General features: G+C 46.7%; 1 protein-coding gene across 2 annotated transcripts in view; it reads right to left on the minus strand.

Moving 5' to 3' along the window:
* The window catches only part of XYLT2 (xylosyltransferase 2), a 165,122-nt gene that overhangs the window by 102,802 nt on the left and 38,467 nt on the right, over nucleotides 1–23,853 (minus strand). For both annotated transcript variants that reach the window (XM_078654466.1, XM_078654465.1), the window contains exons 2-4: nucleotides 3,328–3,796; nucleotides 2,189–2,364; nucleotides 1,722–1,924 (exon numbers count right to left, since the gene is read on the minus strand). In XM_078654466.1, coding sequence (XP_078510592.1) covers nucleotides 1,722–1,924; nucleotides 2,189–2,364; nucleotides 3,328–3,796 — 848 coding nt within the window. The remainder of the gene's footprint in view (nucleotides 1–1,721; nucleotides 1,925–2,188; nucleotides 2,365–3,327; nucleotides 3,797–23,853) is intronic.

Consider the following 23,853-nt stretch of genomic DNA (forward strand, 5'->3'; position numbering starts at 1 on the left):
GTGCAATGGGCTAATGGTGTCAGAATTGAAGTAAGACCATTTGATAGTTCCATTATAGAAGATGATCTCTGGGATAGATTAAAAGAGAAAATTCATTGTATTAAACTTGAACAAAAGATGTAGTCCAATGGGACACAGGAAACTGCACCCTGGAACTGCACTCCAGTGACTGAACAGGAACAGGGCAGTACTCACATTAATCACAAGGCTTTCACCATTTTTATTTGAAGCTAGAAAATAAAGGTGAAGGGGACTGCAGAAGGTGGCTGGCGATAATGGTATCACCGATTAAGCAGAACATACAGATTATCTGGTCCTCTTTTCAAGAGGTGATGAAGTTCAGTGGCTAAAATGCTCATTTTGAAAAAGGGGAGCAGCGATCGGAGCATCTGTGAAATTTTGGTTCAATTACATTTTTTGGTCTCTAAATATAACTATGTATAATGAAGATGTGTGCAAGTAAAAATGTTCAAAGAAAAGAAAAGGCACAGTGTGCCATTTCATTTACATGTTCATATTCTCCATTATGTCTTGTTTTTTGTCATTTAGTCCCAACTGGACCTGGCACACAATCGATCATGAACAGCAACTCATGCTACAATAAAAAAAAGTTCTCAAAAGAGTCAGATCCATGATTTATCAAATGTTAAAAAAACTAATTTAGAAAATATAGTCACTTTGTGAAACTTCACTTCTCCAACTTGACCATACTCAGATATAATAAATATGCAGTAAATGCACTATATATAGGAACCAAAAAGTATGCTAGAGCTGGAAGAAGTAAAGAGATTAACTCACAATTTAAATGAGAAATGGGTAAAAGGCATGCTCTCACTCAAAGGCGACATCTGATGTGCTTGATTTAATATGGGATCATGGCCAGTTTGTACAGTACACCAATGAGACGGCTGATGATAGTGGATGCCAAAGTGAGTTTTGCTAAATTGACAGAGTTTATCCATAAAAAGAAATGCATGCACGCATAATGAACAAGAATTATAAAAGTGGGGCTGTCTTACAATGTACTATTGAGATAATTTAAGGATGCCTGTATGCTGAGAGTATGTGGAATGAATACAAGTTAAAGTCAAAATGTCTTTGTTGGCAACCAATTGAAGATTTACATTGTCAAGGACAGCCTCAAGACTCTTCTGTTGAAATGGGGTTTCAAGACTTGATTACAACAAAGCACAGGAATCTATACATGTGGGAAAATTAAGCATGCTGTTATTCAATAAGATGCTAATTTAATGTGAAATACCCAATAAACAGAGACAGAATCATCCAAGGAATGTTTATGTAGATTTAGTATCATTTGAATGTAAAGTAAGGACTACACCCGGCCTATTAATGGAACCAAATAGAAGATGTAGATTGGCGTTACAGAGTTAGTTTTCCCAATAAATAAAGTGTGAACATACAAAACTAACGCATTAATGCAAATTCACTTATCTATTCTACCTTCTCAAAGCCAATTTTCTAACCCCCTAGGAAACGTATTTGGTGACTTGTTTGCTACTAAACACTACCTAATTGCATGGCTATTCATTAGCATGGGTTCATACCCTTCAAAATACACCATTTAAAAATATCCACTCAGCTCATGTTAAAGTAGTGACTTGCATGTATACCTTCCCAGAGACAGTACAACACCCCAAAAATGTAAGATTCTGTTTCGTAAATGGTTGATTATTGACCTTATATTACCCATTCTCAGTTACCTGGTTGGGTAGTCAGTAGCGCTAAGATTAATGTAGAAGTCCCAGGGCCATTCTGGCATCTCCAGCAGGTCCCTCATACTGCGCAGGTACATGGTGAGAAGACTTGCGCCACCCCAGATGGTGATCATGCGCCAGGGTGTGACACGCATGTTCGGGTAGTGCTGCACAAGCTCTGACACTTCCCGGTGCAAATAATTGGAACGCTGGAAAAAAAAGAGAAAGTCAGATATCATAAATCCTTTTCTTAGGAGTGTGCTATCAGGTGACAAGTATGTAGAGTGGGTAGGAGTAATGAGAAACAAGGGATTAACATTAAGCTAACAGTTGACTAAGGCTACAAGCCATATTAATAGCAAGAACCGACAATTATACAACTGCCTTTATCAGTATGAACCATTATTCTAAAGGCATGCACCCTTTTTCTCTTCACCAGAAGAGTTTACAGGCTGTTGACCAAATGCCCCTACCTTATCCACATGGATATAGAAGAAGTGATCTTGGTGATAAATGGCCTTGATCAAACGCTTCAGTTGCCTGATGGCCCTGCCGTGCACAACCAACATGTAGGCAATACGCAAAGGCCTCTCACTCGGTGCACGCTTCACCTCCGCCTCATCCCACTGCACGGCCGGGCTTCCCTTCCCTGTGCCAGCAAGACACACAGGCAGTGAGACAAACAAGTAGTAAAGGAGACAAAGAATGAGGCAACGAGAGAGAGGATGACAATAAGGGATACAACCAGGTAGAGGACATGAATATCTGGGAGAGAAAGAGCAGGATAATCTGTCAGAGGCAAGAGTAAAAGCACAGAAAGGGACACCCATTAACATGACACAAACAAAATCGACAGGTGTACCTCCAGGGGAACAGACATTAATAAGCAGTCTCCTGGTAGGTAAATGAGTAGAAACAGTAACAGATAGGAGCGATGGTGTGACTCCAGAGGTCTTTATTAAGTAATTTTCGCAAGCACAGTTCCCCGTTTTTCTTTTTCTTCTGGTAGGCCCTAAATGGTCACCCATCCAGTGCCCGCACCTCCCACCTGATGTTGAGATTTTAACGTACAACTGCCCATTAGAATTTGAAACTTATGGATGTCTCTCGCCACCCAGATGTCTATCTTGATGAACACCCAAAGCACAGCTATTGTACTAAAGATGCATTCCCCCAGGTAATGAACATACAACCACTCTCTAAAAACATCTGAACAGCTGCCTCCAACCCAGTAATGGATAACATTAGCACAACAATGTATCTCTAAAGATGCTTAAAGTTAGCACGCATGGTCCCCATTACCTGATAAGTGAGACAGCTTCCCCATCAAGGAATTGAATATTCAAGTAAAAGCTAGCTGCCCATCACAGCTTGTTGAGTATTTGCAACCTACCCCTTTCCCTATGTTAATTTCTTTCGCAGACATATATATATGTTGATTATTTCACGCACAGCTACTTCTGTAAGCTCGAAAGGGAGTTTACACAGCACAAGTTCCCTTGCTCAGGAAAAAGGATGGATATTAATAATCATGCTGGACTAAATGAGTCATTCCACTTCGCCAGCTAAAGGCACATCATCATGGTGCAGAGAGACCCTTCAAAACACTCACCTGATGTTTGACAGTACCGTGGAACAGAACGTGGCATCAGCTTTCCAGCCTGGTGCAAACACATGACATTGGCTATCTCCTGTCGGCACTGCCGGGTATTTGCCCTGGAAAGAGCCGAAAGAGCCTCTTTGCCAGTGATCTCACACTTTGGAAGGAACTGGTTGTCGGTGGGTGGAGGAGCTCCCTCCACACTGCCTGTGTCCCCATGTTGCAGGATAGACAGCTGTGGATCTCTAGGTTTAGTTAGGTTCTTGATGTTGGACATGTTAGGCAAGACTGAAATTTTACGGGCTGATTTGCGTGAGGCTGTCGCGGTTCGCACCACTCTAGCTCCAACAACACCTGGGTTCTCCATTCGACCTTTCCACCGCCCATGTTTCCGACTGGCATTGCTGCGTCGCGCTGCAGAGGTATCTGAATCTTTGGCACCATTGTGTTCTGCAAGATGGCTTTTCCGTGGCCTTCCCTTCTGTAAGTCAAGAAAAAGGACAGCTACAGGCAATGCATACATTCAAAACAATCAAAATAAAACTGGACACTTAGCTTAGCCAAAAATTAAGTAAGCAAAATTACACATATGTTTTGAAAATAAATCTTACATAGATACTCCATACCGACACAAAAACATATGAAAGGCCGCACAATTCTGAACATTTATCACAGTAATATTTCCTGTGTTCTTTAAATTGAATAGTCAGTGCAGAATTATCCCTAAAAACAAAAGACTTTTACACAGGTCATTAGAGCTTGCAGAGTGCAAGAAATGGGTCATTTTACCACAAGATCATGCCTTTCTTAAAAGCAACTCGGTGAATTGCTCCCGATCAACGCTGACTCATCGCGCATCTCGTGCAAGAAATTACCAGGATTCATTCGCCTGTAATTGATCCCGACGTAGTTCCAACCCCGGCCCAGCATTTCCTCATTCTATCAGCTGTGGCTGCCGCTGCCCTATAATACGCCTACAAATTGACTATATGGGAGAGGAGTTGGCCTAACGGCTATGGCGCTCGACCTCGGAACCTGGATTCGAGTCTCGGTAACGACGCCAAAAACCTCCTGTGATTCTGGGCAAATCACTTAATCTCCCCGTGCCTAAAAATGAATGCGTGTCCTCATGTAACGTAACTGGTGCTATGTAAAGCGCTCTGATACCTGATTCAGTTCGGGTCAAGTTCGCGCTATATAAAACTCTACCCAAAATTTTTTTTGACTATACCGTTCCTGCCACTCTTCAGGCAAGACTCAATTCGGATCACTTCCCCTTGCCGGAAATTGACTCCATAGACGCCTGCCTTTACTGGCTAATTAGCCCACTCTGATTCTACCTGCTCACACCAGTCTCGTCCTGATGATGATCTCACATTCATGAGATCGAAACACCGTCGACCCTTAAAACTAAAACTCTATTACTGCCTTTAATTAACTTGGAGTTTGCATATTGTTGTTATCAATCTAATCTAATTTTTTTTTTTTTATTTCACAAAGTTTTTATTGAGAGAGAAGGAGTAAGATAGAGCATTACAATCCAGAGCATAAATCAAGCATGGTACAGATATTTGATGAAAGCAAAAAGCAAAAATAAATAAATAGATAAATAAATCAATGAATAAATCAACAAGTAAATAGGAAACCAAGGACATTGGGCACTGCATCAATACACAATGAAAATGTCACGCCAACAAGAGGTGTAAATCGACAGTGCTATTTATGAGTAACAGAGTCTTGGGAAGGGGACAATCACGGAGGCTTGAAAAGGTCAAAGTGAGCATCGAGTGAGGACCATAATTTCCTATGTGGGGGGCGCCAGGGTGTAGAGGCAAGAGCTGTATTATCGGCTCCTCTAAGATTTGAGACCCAGTTAAGCCAATGGGGGAAAGAGGCTTTCCCTGTGTCCTTCCAGTTATTCAATATAATTTTAACCGCCGCCGTCAGAAGCAGGTCAAGTAGGGCTTTGTCATTGTCATTAAGAGTGACGGCTTTGGTAAATCCCAGGACTAGAGTTGCAAATTCTCTCGGGAGAGAAATATGTAGGACTTTGGTGATGAACTCAAAGATTCTATCCCAGTAGGCAGCAACACGAGGGCATTTAAATATTAGGTGTTCAAGGTCTCCACCTTCCGCCATACAGTTCCAGCAAGAGTCATCGTCTTTGATATTGTGCAAGAAGAGTCTTCTAGGGGTCCAAAAGGCTTTGTGGAGTAGCCAGAATTTAGTTTGGGACAGTGTAGGGCTAATTTTGTGTCGTGTGGTTGACTCCCAAATTCTGTCCCACTCTACTTCTGAGATTGTTGTGGATGAACATGATTCCCAGAATGACTGCATGGATTTAGTCAGGTTGGACCTCTGAGGGCGAATCAATTTGTACATTCTGGAAACCTGATGGCCAAGTCTATTAAGTGAGTTTAGGTAGTCAGGAAGGGAGGGGTGATGTCATTCAGAGCTGCCTTGGTGAGTGCCACCTTAATGTGTAAGAAATAGTAGAATTCTATGTTGTGGAGTTGAAATCTACTTTGTAATTCACAGAAGGTAAGTGGTGAAGAACCTTCAAATAATTGGTGAGGGAAGTATATTCCTCTCTCTATCCATGTAGAGTTATTTAGTGGTTTCCCTTTGTATGTTAGGGTGTTATTCTGCCATAACGATTCCCACTTCGATCTACGGAATTGGTGAGGTAAAAGTTTACTTACGTGAAGGAGGGCTGCTTTCGTGTGTTTGAAGATGGTTCCCGAGTCTAGAGTGGGGTGTATTTTAATGGTAAGAAGGGCGGAGGGGTCAAGGCCTTGAAGAAGGGATTTTTCCACAGATAGCCACACTGGGGTGTAGTCTGTGCGTGGGGTCAGCCAGAATGAACCCTGTCTGGCCAAAAAAGCGGTCTGATAGAGCTTGAAATCCGCCAGATTGACGCCTCCCAGGGTTTTATCAAGACGGAGTTTTTTCAGGCTAATTCTGGCCTTTTTCCCTTGCCAAAGGAAGGAGGATATCATCTTGTCTAGCTTGGAATGGAATTCTTTGGAGAAGGTGAGGGGTAGCATTGTGCTCAGGTAATTGACTAGCGGGGATATCATCATTTTTACAGTTTCTACCCGACCCCACCATGTGATAAACCTCGGGGACCAGCCATCCAGGATTCTTTTAATTTTCGCTAATGTGGCTGACTCGTTGTGTTTGAGTGTACTCGTATTTTATAACATCTGTCTGCCAGGCCAGACCCGAGTTACCAAGGACTTCTTTGGTGGTGAGGACATTTAGTGGTTTGACTTCGGATTTGTCCTTGTTTAATTTATACCCAGATAGGGCCGAATATTTGCTGATTGAGGTCATGAGTCCCGCAATGGATTTGGATGGGTTTTCTGTGACGATCAGTATATCGTCAGCATAAGCTGCCAGTTTTATCCGAGTGTCTCCGAAGGAGACTCCCTCAATGTCCTCATTCCGTTTGATGTCAGTTAGGAGGGGTTCAAGGGCCAGAAGGAAGAGTGCCGGTGAAAGTGGGCAACCTTGCCTAGTACCCTGGTAGAGGCAAAATGGATTGGAGAGGGTGCCGTTGATTGCTATTCGCACTGAGGGGGAGGAGTATAGGGCCATCACCATTGTGATGAAAGAGTGACCGAGGTTGAATGAGTGCATACATTGTCGGAGAAAGGGCCATGAAACCTTGTCGAAGGCTTTTTCAGCGTCCAGGGTTATTGCGACTAATGGAGCTTGGCAGTTTTTAGCTTTCTCTAGTATATGGCACAGGAGTCTGGTATTATCGTTCGACATCCTGTGTTTCAGGAAACCAACTTGGGACGGGCTTATCAGGTTGGGGAGAACAGCGTTTAGTCTATTTGCTAAGATCTTGGCATATATCTTGCAATCAAGATTTATTAAGGCGATGGGGCGGTAGTTTTTGGTTTGGAGTGGGTCCTTCCCTTCTTTAGGGATAACGATTATCGTAGCCTCACTCATTGAGGGGGAAATGCTCCCACTGGATGCGGTAGAATTGAAAACTGTTTGGAGCGTAGGGGTAAGTTGGTTTTCAAAGGCTTTATAAAAGGAAGCAGAAAAGCCATCCGGACCGGGGGCTTTGTTGCTTTTCAGTGTTTTGATGGCAGTTGAAATCTCTTTTTGACTAACGGGGGACCCTAATTGTAGTTTGTCAGTTTCTGCTAATTTAGGGAGGTCGAGGGATTCAAGGTATTCGGTGCAAGCAGTTATGTCCAGGGGTCTGTCGTTCCTATAAAGATCTTCATAGAAGGTTTTAAAAGTGTCTAAGATCTTGGTCTGGTTGGTGTGGGTGTTGTTTGCGGAGTCTTTTATTGAGGATATGGTTGACATCCTTTGTTTGTGTTTGAGGTAAGAAGCTAGCAGTTTACCCGCTTTGTTCCCCTCGCATAACTTTAGGGCTTTGAAACGGTTGATCCATACACCCGCTCTTTTACTAGTGATGGCATTGTATTCATATTTCTTTTTGATTAGGATGTCTAGGGGCTTGAGATCTTGGGGGTTGGCTATGTGTTGGGATTCTAGAGAACTGATTTCTTGTTCCAGTTGCTCCAGGTCTTTGTTCAGTGCCTTGTTGGCTTTGGCTCTGATGTTGATAATGGCTCCACGGATCGTGGCTTTAAGTGCGTCCCATAGGGTGTTAGGTGCGGTGTTTGGGATATTGTTTAGTAGCAAGTATTCCTCAATGGCGTTAGCTATCAGAAGTTTGTCGTTGGGATTGGTTAGGGTTTCCTCATTAAAGCGCCATCTTCTAGGTGGACGGATCGATCGGGATCCGGCAAGTTTGGTGTGGATACAGGCATGATCGGAAACCAATTTGGGGGCAATGTCGGTTTCCTCAATCAGGTGTGTGAAAGAATTGGAGACTAGGATAAAATCAATACGCGAGTAGGAATTGTGAGGGGCGGAATAAAAGGTGTAGTCCCTCCCATCGGGGTTCTGTAGACGCCATGAGTCCTTTAGGCAATAGCGCTCACAGAGACGAAGCAGGGCCTCATGCGAACGTGAAGGGTGGAAAGAGCACTTGGACTGCCTGTCTAGTATGGGATCGAGGGGGAGGTTGAAGTCGCCCCCCACTATCAGAAGGTCATCTTGTGGGATATGCTCCATTGAGCGAGAGACTGAGTCCCAGAACTCGGGGTCATCTGAATTGGGGCCGTAAATGTTTACCACGTGGATGGGGTCATCTTCTCTACGTAGATGGGTCACTAATAGTCTACCTACTGTGTCATGAGTGTGTGATATCAGTGTCAGATTGGATTTTTTCGATAGAAGAGTGATTACTCCACCCTTTTTGTGTGATGCAGCAGAGGACAGAACATGGGAAGACCAGTGAATGTTAAGGAAGCGCAAGTCATCCTCTGATAGCTTGGTTTCCTGCAACAGGATGATATCCCCTTTTGTTTTAGCAAGATATTCAAACACTTTCCGCCTTTTCACAGGATGATTGAGACCTTTGACGTTCAAGGAGATTATGTTAAGATCGTCCGTTAGTGATTTTGCGTTAGCCATTGGTATGAGAAGGTACCGCTAAATAGAGAGCTGGCGGAGAGCCGTGTGATGAACGAGTTGTCGTGACAGACTCATGTGCACTGAGTTGGAAAAGTCGGTCAAGTATCAGTGTGAGGCTTAAGGATATGCTGTATGCGGCAGTGTGAAGAGATGCAAGTCTACAGATAGGGTTGGGGATACAGTAGGGAAGCAAACTGACTTGATGAACTAGTTTGTGAATGTTATAACTGTAAGGGGCAGATACCATCAAGAACAGAAAACAATACAAACAATACAAAATGAAGTAAAAGGCTCTTAAACTATGACGTTTGTTATCTCTTACATACGCTCTCATTTTCAAATTCCCCAGGTGACCCCTCCCTCTCCCCCCACCCTCGGCTCCCCCCAAATACGTACGTAGGGAGTACGACGACCGTACCTTGCTGAGCAAAACAGGAGTAATAATAACAGTAGAATTACTATATTAGCAGTCCCAATGTTGAACGTAGTGGGCTATATAGCAAACGAGCATAAGGCTCGGAGTAACCTTTGTTAACAGTAATACTATTAAGCGAGACAACCTAGGTAATGGTGTCTTTTTTGGAACAACTAGGCAAAGATCTATTCGATTCTATACGGCAATGAAACTATGTGGTCAGCGGCCTACTTGGTATCTGAAAGGCGCGTTATGACGCGCATAGTGTACCAGCTGACTCAACCTGCCCAAAATAGAGGTTAAATTGGTGAGGAATTAGATCTAGGTGTGTGGTCTAGGAATGTGAACTAGGTGTGTGGAAGCCTACCTGGAAGGCAAAAAGCACCTCATAGAGAGTATGTAGTACTAGTTGTACCCAAGTGCGTAAGACAAAATTCAAGAAGAAACACAAGCAATCTGATATTACAAGAAGTCACTGGGTTGGCCCTGGTGGCCCAGTTTATGAACTCACGGTACCAAGTGTTCCGCGAAACAGATCGTCGGGCTTCACGGCCGTCAGACAGGAGCCGAATAGAGTTCTTTGAGGATATAGCTAACATGAGGCAGTCGGTGAGATTCCGCAAAGGAAACCACAAAAGGCTGTGATCCAAATGATCCAAATGATCTGCGTCGTGTGGTTTAGACCCATGGTTTTCACGTGGTCTTCCGTTTGTTGGACAGTCCAATAGATTGATCCATTTCTTGAGTTGGGCAGTCTTCGAGATGGCATGCCAGGTCTTTTGGGTCCGTGAAGAATCTTGGGTGACCGTTTATAATGACTTTGAACTTGGCTGGCCCTGCGAAGGAGAAGGGGATGTTCTTGGCTCTAAGTTTGGTTCGGAGGTCGAGGAAACCTTTGCGCACCTCCACCGTATCCTTAGAGAAGTCCTGCGTGAAGATGATTTTGTGACCTTCCCAGATGATGGAGTGGTTTTTTCTTGCATATTGGAGGATCAGATCAACGTGCTGAAATCTAAGCGGTTTGCATATCATCGGTCTGGGCCCTTTAGTGTGCTTGTTTGTGAAGGTGGGGATCCTGTGCGCCCTGTCCAATTCGAGGCCATGCGGAAATTCTGTCTTGGTGACCATGGGGATCCATGATTCTAGGAAAGCCACGCAGGAGTCAGCATCCTTTTCTGCGTTTTCTGGTATGCCGAAAATTCTAACGTTCCCCCGTCTGTTGCGGTCTTCCAGCTCAGCCTTGTGACGTCTGAGGGAGTCGGGGGCAGTTTCCAGGCGTTGGATTCTGGATGCCGACTGGCGCGATATATCTTCTACGTCGCTAATGCGTTGTTCTGCTGACCCCAGGCCTGACTTTAGAGCACTCATGTCGGCCCTGATCGCCGTTAGCTCGAGTTGCATTGTGTCCGTATAAGCCTTGGTGGATTTGGAGATATCGGTGAGGTCTGCCAATTTTTTTAGGATCATATCCATCGTCGCCGCCATGTCCGGTTTGCTTTTAATGGGAGAGTCGGAGATCAGAGGATCTGGCCTCACCTTCTTTGTGCTGTTCCTGTCTTCTCTGCCCGCCATTTTAGTAGTGAAGGTTGGCGATAGTAGCAACCGCTGTTTTGTGTGGAGAGAGACTGCACCCAGGAGGACCCAGATGAAGAGCGAGGGTACACAATGGATGGTGACTGATGGCCGGGCGAGCTCTGGACGAGACGGGGGTAAGAACAGGTTGCTGGGAGGACAGGAGTGTCAGACAGATGAACAGATGAACACTTCCGTTCGAGGTGGTCTTGTGCTGGGCAGTAAGCTCTTCCGAGAGTAGAGTAGAGTAGTATATGAGCTTACTTGCCTCTACTTGGTTCAAAGATCGGCAATGTATTTACGGCAGGTCGTGGGGCTGCGGACGCGAGATAAGTATTGATCTCACAAAGTTCCTGAGATTCAAAGGAGTAAGGTTCGCGGTTCTCACCTCATGTTGGTGGTAGTGAAGGCTAGTGCTGGACGGAGTGCTTATGCTGGCAGAGGTTCCCGATCTAGATTCTCGCCCTATGTTAGTGGCGCGAAGGTTTGGGAGGCTCTCTTCATTTGATAGAGTAAGGCTCGCGGCTCTCCCCCCACGATGTTGGTAATGAGGGCTGGACAGAGATTCTCCTCTTCTCGGTGGCAGCAGTGAGGTGCAAGTATTTATATTGAGGAAAGGGCTTCTCTCACGATATTGGTGTGGAGCGCTGTTTGGGAGCCATGGCTTGAGGAAGCCTGAAGAAGCCTGACCAAGGGCTGGACAGAGGGACTCTTTCAGTATTGGTGTAAGCTGTTCGCTTCTTCGAGGTATTAGGCGATTAGATCAGGTAGGCGCGCATCGGGGGGAGCCGCCATTTTAAGGTCAGGCAGGGCGGGCAGATCAGACAGTTGCCGCGGATGCTATTGCCAGTAAATCTCACCTTTCGAAGGGGTGTTGAGAGGCTTGAATGAGGTGCTCTTTTCCCCCGGTCACGCTGGCCTTGATTGTCGGCATTAGAGAGCGGAACCAGCTCAATCCGTCAGGCCGGAGTTTTGTGACAGTGCGGCGCCATTTCAGGATTCTTCCGATGTCGGAGCGTGGAGGGCTGAAACCTGCCTGAAGTATTCAAAGACGGGACCTCAGACCCCGCTCAGGCATCCGGAGGGCTCCACATAACATCGGACATCGGGCACTATGAAATCCGTTCGGGTTGTCTTCCGAGTGCATCGGGAAAAGGACTTAGTCGCTCTCCTGTGTTGCGGAGCTCCAGGTTAGGCGGCCATTCCCACTGCCGTCCAAAACACCCCTCACTTCACACACTTTTCACTTGTTATGTGAGCACGTGAACTATTACTAGATTTATACTACGACACTCCGTTTTTGCTGTTAATAAATGTTTGTTAATAACTAAAACTTTGTGTCCCAGCATATATTGCACAACCAGTCCTGCCTGGACTACTATACTTTGTTTTAACCGGACTAACACTGTTCTAAATACTTTAGTGGCCTAGGCCACACGAAGACTTTAGTGGCCTCATCTTGACCTTTGTTTTTGAAAATACTTAACCACCCCTGGTCATAATACTGGGGTTCCTTTGTTTTTTTAAATATGTATTTCTTAAAAGCAAGACCTCATTTAAGCACATGCTGCACTATTTGACAATCCAACTAATGACGAAGGAAGGCTGCTAAGCGCCTCCCACCCATTGCATTTGCTTTGCCCATATGTGGGCTGCAGTGTGTACATACACCTGTCAAGGGAGAGATTCTACAAATAAGTATTGCACTTGTGAGCGGTGTCTTCCTTTGATATGTAAGTTAATGGACTGCTCGTTGTTGGAAGTGGTCCACTACCAAAAAACTCCCAGTTAGTGTCTTCCGTGATAGTTAATATCCAAATCAGAGTACTGTGCAAACAATTTGGAAGTGTCCAATGTAGGATCTTAGTAGTGGGTGGAGAGCCCTGAATCAGTGTCTGCTGTTGATGTACTACTATTAAGCTCCAGCCACACTCGAATGAGAACACTACTGGATAAGTCTTATTGTCTGCCAAGGAGTGAAAGGAGGCCTTATATCCTAGCTCCTAGCACAAGTGATGTAAGTTGTACTCAAAGGGTGAGAGAAGCTAAACTTCTGCAGTTCATAGGTAAATCTGGGCAAACAGGGAATCTATGGAGAACTAATCAGCTAGGAATCAAATGAGGTACCAATACTGAAGACTGCCGCACCCTTGAAACTGTGGTCTGGATACCACAGAAGATCTCCTGAACGTTAGGGAGGCGAGGAGCAATAGTCCAGGAAGAACTTGCGCAAGTTCTGGCAAAGGGGGGAATAGACTTTTGGTGGGCCCCTTAAGTTTAGAAAAGCCTGCCCATCGCTACCACCTTTGACACCATGGCCCAATCAGAGCTCCTGAACGTTTCGGGAGCATTTGGTGCACCCGTTTGTAAGGCAACAGGCTGTGTCTTTGCTCTCCAAGCCTGTGTTAGGCTGGGCCTTTGGCGGTACTCAAGTGTCCAACTAGGGTAGGGTCCATAGATTAACATCGATGTTCACTACTACATTGGTTTCAATGCATCTTTATGCTGTGTCTTTAGGAATTTCCGACGTCTGATGCCCTTTGCCAATATTGGTTATTTTGGTGTATCTTTAACCACTTTTTGTAAAACTCCACCAAATCGGGATTAAGGGCGACACTATGATGGATTGCATCATTCCTCACTGGTCTAATGTAGAGAATCAGCCTTCCTCCCTTCAGCTCAGAACCCAAGAGCACCATATGTGGCGCCCCTCAAGGTTCATCCCACAGCCCCATCCTCAACACCTGCATGACACCCAACACATGTATTTGTAAAGGCTCCAGCCAACATGGTCAGAACCCATGATCTTAAAAACGTATTCTATGCCGCCTGATATCCAGCTCATCCTCTCGCTCTCTGCGGACACCACCACCACCACTAAGACCAACTTACACAACTGCATGAAGAATACCGCAGGCTGGATGAAGGCCAACTGTCTGAAGCTCAACACTGATGAGACTGAAGTTCTGGTCTTTGGCAGCCAAGCCTCCCCCTGGAACGACACCTGGTGGCCCGCAGAACTGGACCCACACGGAAAGCCCATGCCCGCAACCTCAGCATCATCTTAGAAAGCAAACTCAACTTGAAGCGACAGATCAAAGCAGTCTCCATCTGCTTCCACACTCTCCGAAGAATCATCAAATGGCTCCTCGTCAGCACAAGAAGTTACACATGCCTTAATCACCAACCGGCTAAACTATGACAACGCACTGTACACAGGAACTACCACTGAATGTGAAGGCTCCAGACGATACACAGCTCAGCGGCCAGACTGATCCTCAACCTGCCCAAACGGACCATCACCCCACATCTCAGGATCCTCCACTGGCTCCCCATCCAGAAAAGATGCCAATTCAAGATACTGGCACACGTACAAAAAGCCCTTTACGACCAAGAGCCAGCATACATGAACTACCACTAGCCATCCAGAAACCTTTGCTCCGACTCCCTCACCCTCAATCAGACACTGCGCATCTACCGTAGCCACAGCGGCAGCTGCTCCTTCTTGTACCTCGTCGTCAAGTCCGGGAATGCCCTCTAACTCCAAATATCTCCCGGCCTGACAGAGTTCAAGAGACTCAATACCTGGCTTTTCGACTAACTAAGCCCAGCAACCCAGCGATTGGATACCCTCACAGTTGATAAGCCACGCTCTATAAGTACTGATTGATTGAATTGGTCTTGAAAGTTTACTCTAATTTCTTAACATTGCTATTTGATCTGACGCAAGCCTGTTGCTTTGAGCCACAGAGACAAAGGCTTAGCCCAGAACCCTTCACTAAAATCTGCCTTTACTGAGCAAGGGAAATCGCTAACCAGTTTTGTGGCAATTCTTAGACTGCTTTCTCCTAAATTAGTAATTCGGATGGTCATGATTAACACTGCCATCTTTCAGATGAACACTTCCTTCTTTCCTGCTTGACTGCTTACCAGTCCTGCTTTTGCTTCCCCTTCTCCAACCACACTAACCACTTCATGCACTAAGTAAGAATTTTCTTACATGGAGGAAGATCATTTACTGGTCTTCCCAAATTAATACTCTATTGCACTCCACCTCTGTTCCTGTGTAAGTAACCTCCTACTAATAAAGGCTACAGGTTGGTCTAGGCCCTTTTCATTCATCTGTGAAAGTACAGCCTCCACACCATGCTCTGAAGCGTCTGTCTGCACAATGAATTCCTTTGAGAAGTTGGGCGCCTGAAGCACGGGTGCTGGGCACATGGCAGTCTTCAGGGCATCAAAAGCTTTCTGACAGGTGTCAGTCCAGTTCACTTTCTTGGGCTCCTCCCTGGTAAACAGCTTGACAAGGGTGCAACAATGCTGCCATACCCCTTGACAAACCGCTTGTAGTGCCCTGTGACTCCTAAAAAGGCTCTCAACTCTGTCTGGGTCTTGAGGGGGTTCCCAAGCCAGGAAGGTATCACTCTTAGGCTGTAGGGGCGCCACCTGGCCGCTCCCAACCTGGTGTTCCAAGTACACCACGGAACCCTGCCCGATCTGGCACTTACTCGCCTTGATCAGGAGGCCTGCCCTCTGCATCGCCATCAACACTTCCCAGAAGTGGCGCAGATGTTCTTCCCTACTGGTGCTAAACACTGCAATGTCATCCAGGTAGGCAGCCCTGAAATCTTCTAGTCCAGCCAACACCTGGTTGACCAACCTCTAAAAGGTGGCGAGGGGCATTCTTCATCCCAAAAGGCATAACCTGGAATTGGTAGTGCCCATCTGGTGTGTAGAATACGGACCTCTCTTGCCCCATCAGTTAAGGCGATCTGCCAGTAACCCAGACGTTAAGTCTAACATACTGAGGTACCAGGCAGCCCCTAATCGATCAATGAGCTCATCAGCTCTGGGGATGGGGTGCACGTCAGTCCTGGTGACTGAATGGAGTCCTCGGTAGTCCACACAGAACCGAAGTTCGGGTGTGGCACCAGGCGCAGCAGCGTTTGAGACCAACACCACTGGGCTGGCCCAAGGGCTGTTAAAGGACTCAATCACCCCCAACGCAAACATCTTGGAGACCTCCTCCTTGATGCAAGCCCTCACCTTGTCGGTCACTCAGTAAGTTTTGTGTTTTACAGGAGGACTGTCCCCAGTGTCCACATCATGGACGCACCACTCAGTGACACCGGGAGTCGGGGACAACAGATCAGGAAACTGTCCAAACAGTTGGTGACAGCCATCCTGCTGCTCAGGGGTCAGGGCGGAAGAGAGGTTCACACCGTCCACTGACCTATCGTGCTCTTTTGCAGATAGGAGGTCAGGAAGAGGCTCGGTCTCCTTCTCCATTCCATCATCTGTCGCTACGAGCATGCCCACTTTGGACCTCTCCAAGTGGGGCTTAAGGCGGCTTACATGCAGGACCTGTAAAGGGTTCCTAGGAGACCGCAAGTCCACCAAGTAGGTGACATTACTCTTGCGCTCCACCACCTCAAATGGTCCGGTCCACTTATCCTGGAGCGCACAAGGCTCCACGGGGGCCATGACCCACACTTTCTGTCCAGGCTGAAACTCGATTAGAGTGTTCCCACTTACGCCTCATAGGTTCAATACCCATAATCATGCCCTTTAGGGTCCGATTGAATCTCTCAACCAGCCCATTACCTTGGAGGGTGGTAAGGAGTGGTGAACTTGTAGGTTACACCGCACTCCTGCCACAGGGACTTTATATACTTTGATATTAAGTTGGTACCACAGTCTGACACCACCTCTCTGGAGAACCCCACACGGGAGAAAATCCCCATCAATGCACGTCCCACCACGGGAGCGTCACAGTCCTGAGAGGGATGGCTTCCGGGTACAGGGTGGCATGATCCACCAAGACTAGGATGAACCTGTTGCCCATGGCTGTCTTGGGATCCAGAGGCCCCACAATGTCAATGCCCACCCTTTCAAAGGGGGTGGGCATTGGAGAGGATCCTTGTGCCTACTCCAACTCTTACCACTTGCCTGGCAAGTTTGACAGGTCCTGCAATGAGCGTCTAAACTCTTGCGCATTTGGGGCCAATAAAAGTGGGTGACAAGCTGTTCAAATGGTCTTGTCTTGCCCCAAATGTCCTGCTAAAGGCACATCATGAGCCAGACCCAGTAGGAAGGTTCTGAAGCGCTGGGGTACCACCAGGACCAGGGCTGACCCAGGCTCAGCAACCTTAGGCTCACTATATAGGAGACCATTCTCCCAGTAGTTCCAATGTGATCCAGACTGATCACCTGCAGCCTGGTTTGTGGCCTGTTGCCGCAAACCCACAAGAGAAGGGCACTTTTTCTGCTCCTTGCAGAACTCTTCCCTGGAGGGGCCTCCTTCCTGCTGCCAATGGGTCAGCTCAGGCAGGTCCCCCAGTTCAGCTACTTGTTCCCCTGTAGGCTCCAGGGCATCCCCCTCAAGGTCTGCCTCCTCCTGGACCATGGGATCTTGGGGTCCTGTTTCCCGCGCCCCCTGCCTCTTCTCTTTAAAGCAGGCTCCAGGTCCTCTTGAATACCCTTACTGGCTGCCATGGACCGGGTAGTAACACACGCCCACTAGGGCAGACCCAACATCTCCAAATGAGACCTTCTCTCCACCTTAGCCCAAGGGGAGCTTTCAAAATCATTGCCTAGCAGACAATCAACAGGCATGACTGGCCTCACAGCTACTTGAAAGGTACCCAAGACACCCCCCCCCCACTCAAAGAGAACCTGGGCCACCTTGCAGTGGCTCTCTGAGTTGTCAGTGGCAACTACAGGGTAAAATGCACGGGGGAATCACCTGCTCTTCAGACACCAGCCAAAAACTGACAGCTGTCACACTGGCTCCGGTGTCTCTCAGAGCCTCCACCCTATGGCCATTGATGGTTACCCACTGCCTGTATTTCTTGGTGTTATCAGGCAGCTGGGTCCTAGGGACCATCTCATTGACTCCTAGAGAGACTAGGGACATCTCTGCAGGACCCCACCCACCTTGGGCACCCAAATCCTCCCCCAGGGCTACACTAGCCATCTGCCGGGGCGGTGCACCAGTGGGTGCTGCATTCGCAAATTAGGACACTTAGGATCCCAGAAGCAGTGCCCACCTGACCACAATTATTGCATTTCCTGGGCCCCTTCTGAACAGGCTTATCTGGCGGGTCCCTGGATTCTTCTCAGGGGGAGGCTTGGAACCCTTCCCTTGGTTTCCTTGGGGATTACTTTGGGGCTCTTTCTGGAACTCCCTCTGTTTACTCTTGTCTACCCCACTCTTCTACTGGGGACCCTGCCCATCTTTGGTGAAGTCTCCCACATGACCCTTGTGGACCCGGGTACTAACCCAGCGGTCCGCTTCCTCAACAAGCTTCTGCTTACTATCAATCAGGTGCTGGCGTAGGTCTGGAAAACAATTACTGGACAAGTGCTCCCATGCAATCAAATCATACAGCGCCCCAAAATCATTCACTTTGCTACCCTTCACCCAACTATCCAATGCTCTGAAGAAAAAAAAAAAAAAAGGACACATATTCCACCCAAGTACTTGACTCCAGTTTCTTACAATATCTAAACCTTTGTCTATAAAGCTCTGGGGTCAACCCATATCTGGTCATTAAGGCTTCCTTCATGTGGACATAGGAATTCTGGTCCTCAGAGGGCAAGTCTAAGAAAGCGACCAAACAACCCCGTTCCCCAATCCTTCTCAGGGACCCGGTGGGAGGACATGGCCACTTCATAGGCCTTAAACCATTGTCCAATATCTTCATGCTTGTGGAACTCCTTAATTACATCTTTGGGGATATATACTCTTGCTTCTACAGGGACGGATGGTGTGCTGCCACCAAAGGGAGTCATCTCTAAGCTCTTTGCTTTCAGCTCCAACTCCCTCAACATTCTTTCATGCTCTTTCCTTCCAAGGCTAACTTCTTATTTTCTAATTCCATTTGACCACCCATTTTGAGCTTGGCTAGCTCCATCCTATGCATTCTGTCCCTCTCCCTGTCCTCCAGCTCTCCTGGGGACAGGCTCTTTGAAGAAACACTGCTGCCTGCCCTGGAAGGTACTTAATCCCTGGTCAGGCCCAATGGCCCCTCCAGCTGCCCATCTGTATTCTCTGCCCCGGCCCTAGACTCTACAGGATTCTCAGGAACATTTCTAGATTCCAACCAGGCCCTCAGCGCCTTTTGGAACACCGCCTTCTTTGTGAGGCCTCTCACAGAGATTTTAAATCTTCTACAGATGATCTTAAGCTGTGGCACAGTGTAGGTATCAACCCTCTCTTCTTCAAATTGTAGGTCCATAGATGCGTTGGATGCTGTTTTGCTCATGGTAACAAGAATTGGCAAGTTCTTATCAAAAATAGAAGTCCCAAGGAAAAAATTCTACCAAAATGTATGTGGTTGCGTAATGGTCTGAACTCACTAGTAGTGTACCCCAATCACTGTATATGAATCACAAATGCAAGTCCAGAATCCTCACCGCTGAACACCAATGTTAGAAATGGGGGTCTCTAGTTGGCAATGGTTTGCACCTTTGTCCAAATAGGGACCCTTGCTTCTAGTTAGGGAAAGGGGGATACACTCCTGCTCACCCCCCTTGGTAGCTTGGCACGAGCAGACGGGCTTATCTCAGAGGCAGTGTGTAAAGCATTTGTGAACACAGACAGTAATACAGTGAAAACACTACAAATGGACACCACACCTGTTTAGAAAGATATATGCCTTTCAAATGGTAGAAATAGCTTAGTTCAATGTAGATGGTAAATGCGACTCTTTACTCTCAAACTACTTTGGATGCGTAACGCAATATAAACAAAAGGGGCGCAGGAAAGGCGATGAGTCAGTTCCTTGCTCCAGGGGAGACAAAGTGTCTATACCGTGCCGGAGAGGAGGGGATGCGCCTGTTTCTTACTGTATCCCGGTTACGATCCGACAATCCGGTGCGATGCGACAAGATGGCGTGTTTGATGCGATGCGACAACTTGGATACGATGCGTGCACGCCCGACGGCCGTGTGGCAAAATCGGTGGTTACTTGTGCCGCGACAGGCCCTGCGACACGCTTCTCCGGTGATTCGACGGCAACCTCTGGGGCGGCGACACACTTCTCCGGCGACGCGACACACTTCCTCAGTGATGCAATGGCAAACAGCTGCGGCGGCGACACTCTTCTTCCTCGTTGCGTCGCGCTTCCAGCGACACGCAGTCTCTAGAGGTCCTAAAACAACAGCAGGCCCCTCACTGCAGGTAGAATTCCGAGCAAGGAAATTCAGGGGAGCTGGTGGTGAAGTCTGTGTGTCCCTGAGACTTCAGAACAGGAGGCACGCTCACCTTCAGGCCCTTGGAGATCTTTAAGATGATAAAGTACACACAAAGTTACTTTTCTCCTTTCCTTAGTAATAAGTAACCACTGCAGGCCAACCCCAAACAGTAACCAGCGCAGGGGCAGTTTCCTCCTTCAGCATCCTTGGTTTCTCTCCTTGGCAAAGGTTTGTCTTGATTCCCAGAAGTGATCTAAAGTTCTGGGGTCTGGGCCCCTCTTTTAATACACACATGGTCTTTGTTCTCTGAAGGCAGAGAGTGTCTGTTCCCAGCCCAAACCAGGTTTGTCCTCCCTGGTGCAGCTTCCTGGCAGGAGGTGGAGACAGCATTGTTGAAAGCTGACCTGGCCCAAGTAGCTGAAAAGAAATCTCCACCCCCTACTCTCTATTCAATGTAGGCTCAGGCAAGTGAAAGGAAATCTCCTCCTCCTACTCTCTATTCAACCCAGGTACTATTCAGCCAGCCTTCACTCGTCATATTGCTGACGCTAAGGCCCTCTCCAGCCCCCCTGTTACTCAAAAACCAGACATATAATACACAAACCTAGCAGAGGCATACTGGATGGTTAGGCAAGAAAATACCTACTTTCTAAAAGTGGTATTTTAAAACTAAGAATGTAAAAGTCACCCACACTAAAAGATGTATTTTAACATTCTGAGTTCAGGCGTACTAAACTCGTTTTTCTACCTTTTTTCCTGTGTCAGTTAGGATTATAAGATGATATAATCAAACTGCCCAATCTGGCCTATGGGAACAGGCAGCCATGCAATAGTGAAAAACAAATGTGGATGTAATTCACTATCAGGACATGCTACACACACCAGGGCATGTCCTAGCTTTCACATACAATGCACCCTGCCCATCGGTGTTCCTTACCCCTACATTAGGGGTGACTAGCATGTAGAAAATGGAAGGTTTAGGGACTGGCAAGTGGGTGCACTTGCCAAGTCGACATGGCAGTCCCAGACTGCACACAGGCTCTGCAATGGCAGGCCTGGGCCCTATTTTACAAGCTGCTTCTGTGGCTGGCACAATCAGTGCTGCAAGCCCAAGAGCAGCATTTGATTTACAGGCCCTTGGCACTCATGGTTCACTGTACTAGGGTCTGAAAAGTAAATCAAATAAACCAATCATGGAGTCACTAATCCATTACAGCAATTTACAACAGGGAACACTTGCACTTTCGCACTGAAAAGCAGTGGCAAAGTGCTCAAAGCATCTAGACCAGCAAAACATAGCAAAAACATAGGAGGCAACAGCAATAAAATGGAAGGGAGGCCCACACCAATGGTGCACGGTTTAACAGTCTTGTTTCTTAAGCATCAGAGTGAGTATAAAATATATCTAGAGGTATACTTAAAGCATTATTTTATTCAGCGAGTACATCTGGTATGTTTAAAAATACTTAAGGAAAAGTGGCAAAAGTGGTCATATAGTGAAATACAATGAATTGCCTGACCTAAAAGCTGTTACCAATATGTTTCGACTGCTGTATAGCCTAAAGAGGTCTAGGGTCTTCTTCAGGGTAAATGATTATCAGGCAAATGTGTACATTCAGACCATGCAAGTAAGTAACTAAAACCCTACCAGTCCCATCGTTAATTCAGTGAATATCACAGTCATATTAAACTACAGACTCTGTGGCTAGGTGTGCAGGCGCCTCCTCCACAGTCACATATTCGTCAGAAGGTAGGCGAATCGGAATTACCTATCGGGCCTCCATCAACTGCCTTTAACATAGCATCAGTATTACGGCAGTGGATGGGGGTCCGATAGGTATTAACGGTGAGACTGGTAGGGTTTAGTTACCTACTTGCACGGTCTGAATGTACACAATTGCCTGATAGTCATTTACCCTGAAGACGACTCTAGAACTTCTTAGGCTTATACAGAAGTTGACACATGTTGGTAACAGATAGCTTTTAGGTCAGGAGGTTCGTTGTATTTCGCAATAGGACCGCTTTTGTCACATTTTTTTTTAAAGTGTCTTTTTTTTGTCAAAATCTTTTTAAGTTTACAAAAAGATACAATCTTTGTAGCTCAGCCGAGCTCATCTAATAAAAATTACGCTTGCCAAGATCATTAGTTAGCAAGAGATAATGTACAGCTCAATCACAAGTTTCCCACATGCCTGAAGGTTTTAACTCTAAGCAGAAAGCCCCATCAGTACAAAGTTCCACTGTAACACATTACATGTCGCATGTTGCTTCCGAGCCCTATTTCGGGAGCTAACATATTAAACCCAACATTGAACATAGCGGTACAAAAGGGGGTGGTGATGGACGGAGCATCTGAACCAATCAAACACTCACACCCAGTCAAAAGATCTGGGTTTAATCCATCACCGTTCTTTAGCCCACTCTGCCACCCCAGTTCAGACATGGCCATATGCAAATCAGTCTGACCCTGTGCTCATGGGAACAGTCCAGCCCGAACTGCCAAGCCATGCCTTCCCTGGACCGGAAACAAGCTTCCTAGGACCGGTTTCTGGCATTTCAGCCGTCTTCAGCCAGGCTTGCTTGAATCCAGTGGCAAAGTGAGCAAGGGACTCACGCCTGAGCATACCCTGCCAACTTATGGCGAACAAAGCGGTACAAAATCAGTCTGACCCTGTGCCTTATGGTGCAGGTTTAATCCATCACTGTTCTTTAGGATTCAAGCAAGCCTGGCTGATGACGGCTGAAATGCCTCTGTGCGCGAGCACCGGGGCAGAGAAAAGCAAGGGGCACTTCCAGCAACCCCTCAATGAACAGCGCAACTCTGGGGAGTTTGCTTTTGGAGCCACGGCGCGCTGTGCTTGTGATGGAGTGGTTCCGTCACGAGCACGGAAGGGGTTAAAGTCTATTCCAAATCTGTATCGATTCCAAAAGGCCCTCGCAGAGCGAGCAGCGCATGCGCGCTGCAACGCCAGGCAAGACCTAAAAAGGATTTTGAGAGGTTAACCTTGAAACCCGATACTCGTTCAAAGAGTGCAAGCTCAACTTGTATCAGTGGGAGAGAAGCAGCGGAGTTAATGATGGGTAGTAGGACATTGTCCGCGTAGAGCAAGATTTTATGCTAGTCTGGGGCAAAACTAATGCAGCTGATCCCCGGGTTGGATCTTATCCTCACCACAAAAGGTTCAATACTAAGGGAAACAAGCATTTGCAATGCAATAGGTCTCGCATTTACGCGAGTTAGAGCTATTGGCATTGTAAATGACCATGCCTTTTATTTTTGTTTTGCTTTTTAAAACCTAAATATAAAGGCATTGTCATTTACAATGCCAATAGCTTAAACTCGCGTAAATGCGTGACCTATTGCGTTGCAAATGCTTGTTTATGAAGCCCTACTCCACTCCTAATGTTCATTGTCGTCCAACAACCAGCCACTCTGCCCTTCAGGAAGTGCGGACTCCTGAGTAGCTTTGGAGAATGTAGACGCGCATAAGGTAATGAAACACACTTTTCAGAAGATGCCTTCAGTACCATTCCAAATACCCCCTGGGCCGATCTCCCCACCGTCTGTAACTTGTGCATCTCGCTGGAGCACGATAAGAGCTGGTGCTATTCTTGCTCTGCTTTCAGAAGCTAGCAAACTCTGCATCGGAGACTAGACAGACTGGGGTCCCACTGCAGAATGTACAAATCCTCTTCGGAAATATCTGATATTTTCTGTAAGGTGGGCACGCTTGGTGCCAAGAGAGAATCTGGTGATTCACCTGGTCGTCGGGCCCACTAACCCAGACCAGAGATCATCAGCTCTGACATTTCAGAGCCAGGAGAAAGAACAAGGACTTCTC

The sequence above is a fragment of the Lissotriton helveticus genome, chromosome 7, assembly GCF_964261635.1.
Source record: "Lissotriton helveticus chromosome 7, aLisHel1.1, whole genome shotgun sequence".
NCBI classification, from domain to species: Eukaryota; Metazoa; Chordata; class Amphibia; order Caudata; family Salamandridae; genus Lissotriton; species Lissotriton helveticus.